The sequence below is a fragment of the Sceloporus undulatus genome, chromosome 4 (genome assembly GCF_019175285.1).
Source record: "Sceloporus undulatus isolate JIND9_A2432 ecotype Alabama chromosome 4, SceUnd_v1.1, whole genome shotgun sequence".
Lineage (NCBI taxonomy): Eukaryota > Metazoa > Chordata > Lepidosauria > Squamata > Phrynosomatidae > Sceloporus > Sceloporus undulatus.
The window spans coordinates 143,659,173-143,664,713 of record NC_056525.1 but is presented as its reverse complement, the minus strand read 5'-3'; the positions used below and the strand labels follow the sequence as shown (position 1 = coordinate 143,664,713).

Genomic DNA, 5,541 nt, shown 5'->3' with positions numbered 1-5,541 from the left:
GCACTTAAAGTGGTGTCAAACTGCATTGCAATGGGCCCTTGTTATCTGCTGGAGTTTCGTTCCAGGATCCCCCGTGGATAACAAAATCCATGGATGCTCAAGTCCCATTAAATATAATGGCACAACAAAATGGTGTCCCTTATATAAAATGAAAAATCAAGGTTTGCATTTTGGAATTTATATTTTCTTTGGAATATTTTCAAGCTGTGGATGCTTGAATTGATGGATTAAAAAAACAACCAGTGGATGAAGAGGCACTCTGAGTTGTGGATCTAGGAGTGGAGAACATTTGATCATATAGTAGTTTTGGATTTCAACTCCCAGAAGCCCCAGCCATTATGACCAATTTTTGTGAACTGTACTGTAATATCTGGAAAGCCAGAGGTGCCCCACCTGCACACTAGATTTTGGACAACTTGAAGTTCTTAAGAACTGCAGGATCATAATATCTAATGGGGCGGGGTTGGTCATGCTTATGGGATCTATTTAACCTTTTTGAAAGGATAGGTGGAGAGATGCCATTTCTTGTTGCTGTTGGCAGGGAGAATCCCTTGCTGGGACTATTGACAGTCATGCATAGATCCACTATCTGATTCTGATTCTGATCTGTCTGAGAAATCAAGCTTGGACGACCATGCCAAGCCTTAAGAGAATGGAGAGGTCAAAGAGGCCATGCCTTGGCCACCTGTTGTCCACCTTGTGAACACTTTGGTAGGTGACTGCTGGTAACTTTGGCAAGGAGCTATGCTGTGAGCGTGTGGAGTCTCTCTTTCCCATAGCATGCACAGAAGAATCTCATTTCACCACTGGTGAGGAGAGTGTGCTTTGCTGCACCTGAGGGCAGTTGGACAGATCAGTGAATGCCAGGCAAGGCACCTGACATTCGTAGATCAGCTCTACTACACTATTACACTGTCCACTTTCCAAGATCTGCTTCCTGAGGCAGCTGCCTCCATCTGGCTGTTGATAGGGCCAGCCCTGATGGAGGAGGCCTTTGCTGAGAAAACGTGTGTGCATGCTTAAAACACCCACCACCCACTAACCTCCTACCCCCAGCTGCTTTTTGTATTGCTTCTCTTGCAGGAATATTATAAAACTGGTAGAAGTCAGGGTGCAAGAAGGGACACTCATTTGATCATTTGTAAGGGAGAATCAGCAGCCATGAGAGGAGATACATGCCTCCTCCCACTCATGAACCATGGACCCCAGAATGGGGCTGAGGGGCTTATGTCCCAGGATTATGTTACTGGGAACTGAACTACCCTGATATGATTAAGCAAATAGGACCACCAAGACTCCTTGTATATACTTCAGCCATCTCAGGAATGATCAGTCAGAAGTGTATTAATGATCAAACACACAAATATTAAGACTACTATTGTAGTTGAGCCTTCCCAGAAATAACAGAGGCTGAATGACATCCATCCTATGCATGCTATTTGGGGGTAAGTTTCCCTGGACACATGGGGGCACTTATAAGTACATATTGTGCGTGTAAGAGTCTTCTTAGTTAAGGAATATTGAATGACAATAGACTAGAGAAGTAATTTGTCCTCCCATTGACTGTGCACTACTCCTGGTACTCTATACCTCAATCTTGGTAGATATACATGTTGTTGATATTTATTTTGAAAGGTTTGTGTATACAATCCTGTATCTCCTAACATTATCTCCACAGCTTTCATTTTTTAAGGTGTGTTCTGGAGGGATGGATGTGAAAACAGTTCTTATAGGCCTTTGCCTTGAGCAATGTGCTGGCAGAAAGGCAAGATACAAAACAAACAAACAATAACAACGTTCTACAAACCATAGGCTTGTTATATAACTATTGTATGCTCGATTTTGTAATATTTCATTTATTATTGTGCTTTGCTTATTTGGCAATTGCATTGTTTCCTGCTTTATTTGGTTGTTGCCATTTTAATGCAATGAATAGAATAGAATCTTTATTACAGCCATATAGACCAACAATGCAATGCACTCTGTGTTCTCCTTGTTTTCTGAAGATGTACCTGCAAGTGTCTGCCAATGTTGATCTCCCTTCCCACACCTCATAGTTGTGAGTGGGGCCTCTGCCATGGATTGCTTCCCTGAAAATTCCCTTGGTATTGACACTAACTAATACTTTCTGGAATACTTACTCGGTTGCCAATGTAATGTGTAATTCTGCTTTCAGTTCATTGGATTAAACAAACTCAGGAATGTTTCATTTACTAACAAAGCCAATTGGTAAAAGGGAAATAGTGAGGTTGCACATTTATTTAGCATTACTCTCTTTTCTGTTTATTTGTTTAACAGGTGGGAATCCTGAGCAATCCACGAGCGTGGCTTGATGCAGCCACTCAGATTTTCTACTCTCTTTCCTTAGCATTTGGAGGACATATAGCATACTCAAGCTATATTCCACAAAAGTAGGTACTATCTGTCTGAATTTTGCAGTAGCTGTTGCTCTCTGCTAAGTTATAAAAACTTCCCATTCAGAGCTTCATTGCATTTCTTTGAATCCAACCTGGATGTTCATCCTGTCCTTGTTTCATACCAAGTTGTAACCTTTGTGATACGTTTTTGTTGTTGTTGTTGTTGCATGAAAATTCAGTTCTAGGTATCCCCCCCCCCCAACGTGCACATTTATTTATTCATTTGTACCTTCTCCCCCTTCCATTAGCTGAAGTGGGTTTGTGCAGAATTTTCAGATATGTGAATTTTAGTTGTTACACAATTGGGTTTGTGTTTATGTGTGTATTCATGAAAGCCTTGCAAATCTGTAAAGGATTGAAATGAAGTGGATTTCTTATTATAGCGAGACTCAAAAGGGGCAACAAGGCTTGATTTTGTCAAGACTGTGGAAGTATTTGATCATTCATACTTACAAAATAGGAAATTGCTGCTGTCAGCAAACTGGTTCCTACATTCCAAATAATTTCGATATGATGCTCCTTGACTATTTTTAAAGACGAGGGGAAGCTGCTTCTTTTTTCCCCTCTCATGCTATTGCCCTGTAGGATGGGTCAGGAGAATACCAGAGATAGGCGCTTTTATTCTTCCTCTAATGCTGGTGTGGGCTAATTTTTGCCTTCATACTGCCCCTGCAGCTCTCACTGGCATGTTGGCAGCACACCAAAAGTAATATCACTTCATTTTTGCTCATAATTTTCATCCATTTCCAGTGGCGATGGAGGGACAAAGGCTTGAGGCAAGTTGTGGAAGCAAAACTGCTGCCATATCCAAGATATTTTTATATATTTGAGGCCTTTTTCAGGCAAAAAGTAATCCAAAAATTGGACAGGATTTTCTTTTAAAGAAAAATAGTTGAAAAGGCTTCCGAATACTGTCAGAAAGTTACTGTTAGAGGCTGCAAAAGTAGGCTTCAGGGACATATTGTCCCCACCCCGCTCTGCATCACTTTTGTGGATGAATGCCTCCGCTTACAGCTACTTGTATAACAGCAGTTGTGTAACGTACACAGTGTGGGGCATGTGGGGAGCCACTAATGAATGAAAAGCCACCCGTGCAAACCACCACAAGCCACGGATGCAATTAAATAGAGGACGGGACTCGTTCAAGTAAGTTTGAACAAATCAGTCTGAGAAATATGGCTTTTTGAGGAAATAGTTCCAGTGAAGTCTACTACAAAGCCCTGACTTGAAACCAGAGCTCTTTATGGGCGAGTCTTGCAGTAAATGCTACTGCATGAACTAGTTCAGCTTAAACCTCCATTCAGTCAGACAGTTGACAAGGCATGCCTTCCTCCATTCAATTTACTTCACTCAACCATTCCCAAAAGTCAGTCAGTAGGCTTGGCCATGTGGATGAGGGCAATCTAGGAACTGTTATCTAAAAATGTAACTTCCTAGTGCTATCCTAGACATTTATTGTGCATATATGTGTATGTGCTTTCATGAATTTTATAAAGTTATGCTAGGACTACTTAAAAAAACAATTTAGTATTGTCTTTTATAGAGTTTAATTGGTTTATACTGGATTCTTTCCCCTAGAAATGACTGTGAAAAGGATGCTGTTGTAATTGCGACAGTGAACAGTTTGACATCTATGTATGCTTCCATCCCAATTTTTTCAATTCTGGGGTTCAAAGCAACCATGAGCTATTGGGACTGCTTGGATAGGTGAGCCATTAAAATTTAATGCATTAAAATTAGGGACCAATTTAAGCCATTGATCCAATTCTCTTGCTCTTAATATCCTCCACCCAATTTTTCTTATATAGTATTTTATGATCTTCTGTAATGATTTAAGTTAGCTATACTGAGGGTCATGGGTAGGTAATACCTGAGGGGTAGAATTAAAATAGGTAGCATGGAACACATCCCCACCCCCACAACATACAAAATATAATAGGACATGGCCAATATGTATAATACAGGTATAATTCTTTTCATTGTATTTTATTAAAGACACTTTCAATGGTATAAATGTATGTACACTGAATTACACTGGCTAGCTTTTTAACCTTGATAATAGCTTTGCCTTCTGTATTATGCTGACAAGTTGTAAAAATAATTTTCCCATATCAGATTTAGATTATTTTATACACCTTCTGTCTGTATCATCCTCCTATGTAGTGTGGGGAATTCTGTGATATGAGGGATCCTATGATAATGATCTTTGAACCAAGTTTGGAAACTTCGGCTAGTTCAAAATAAGACAGCCAAGTTGATCATTGGTACATCTAGGGAGTAAGAATATCATATCAACATTAAAATCACTTCACTGACTGCCAGTTAGTTTCTGGGCAAATTACAGAGCATTACCTTTAAAGCCCTACTTGGTTTGGGTCCAGGTTAACTTTGGGATCACATCCTCCCCATATAACCTGTACTGTACACTCAGGTCCTCTGGGGACATTTACTACAACAGGTCAGGACTACTACACTGGCAACAGTTTATCAGAGCTCCTTTTTGTCAGCTGCCCCTAGACTGTGGAATGACCTGCCGGGAGACATTTGACAGCTGAACATACTGTCGAATTTAAAACAGCATTAAAGTCTTCTCTCTTCTGGCAGGCCTACCCGGTTGATTTTAAACTCTGCATTTTAAAATGGTATATTTTAAATTCTGTGTTGATGATTTTAATGTGTCCTATGTTTATGTGCGTTAACCTAATGTGTTTAAATGGTTTATGTATTTTAATTTATGGGGATTATCACATGGAGGCTTACTGCACTGAAATTATTGGCTAAACGCTGCAGAAGCATGGAGGTGTGGTAGCCGGTCACGCTTCTGAAGCGTCACTGAGGCGTCCTGCTCTTCTCCCGTCGATGAAGTGTTCACGGAGCAGCCATTTCTTTAATAACGGAAGTTCCTGTTATTAAAGAAATGACTGCTCCACGAATGCTTTGTCGATGGGAGAGGCAAGGGGACGCACTTCAGTGATGCTTCAGAAGTGTGACTGGCTACCAGACCTCCGCACTTCTGAAGTATTTAGCCAACGATTTCAGCACGGCAAGCCTCTGTGTGATAATCCCCTATGTTGTAATAATAATAATAATAATAATAATAATAATAATAATAATAATAATAATA

At 40.2% G+C, this 5,541-nt stretch overlaps 1 protein-coding gene across 1 annotated transcript in view; it reads left to right on the top strand.

Annotated features, from left to right (window-relative positions):
* LOC121927888 (sodium-dependent neutral amino acid transporter B(0)AT3-like) overlaps nt 1-5,541 on the top strand; it is a 24,837-nt gene that overhangs the window by 8,143 nt on the left and 11,153 nt on the right. The window contains exons 6-7 of the mRNA XM_042461899.1: nt 2,299-2,411; nt 3,996-4,124. Of these exons, the coding sequence (XP_042317833.1) occupies nt 2,299-2,411; nt 3,996-4,124 (242 nt within the window). The remainder of the gene's footprint in view (nt 1-2,298; nt 2,412-3,995; nt 4,125-5,541) is intronic.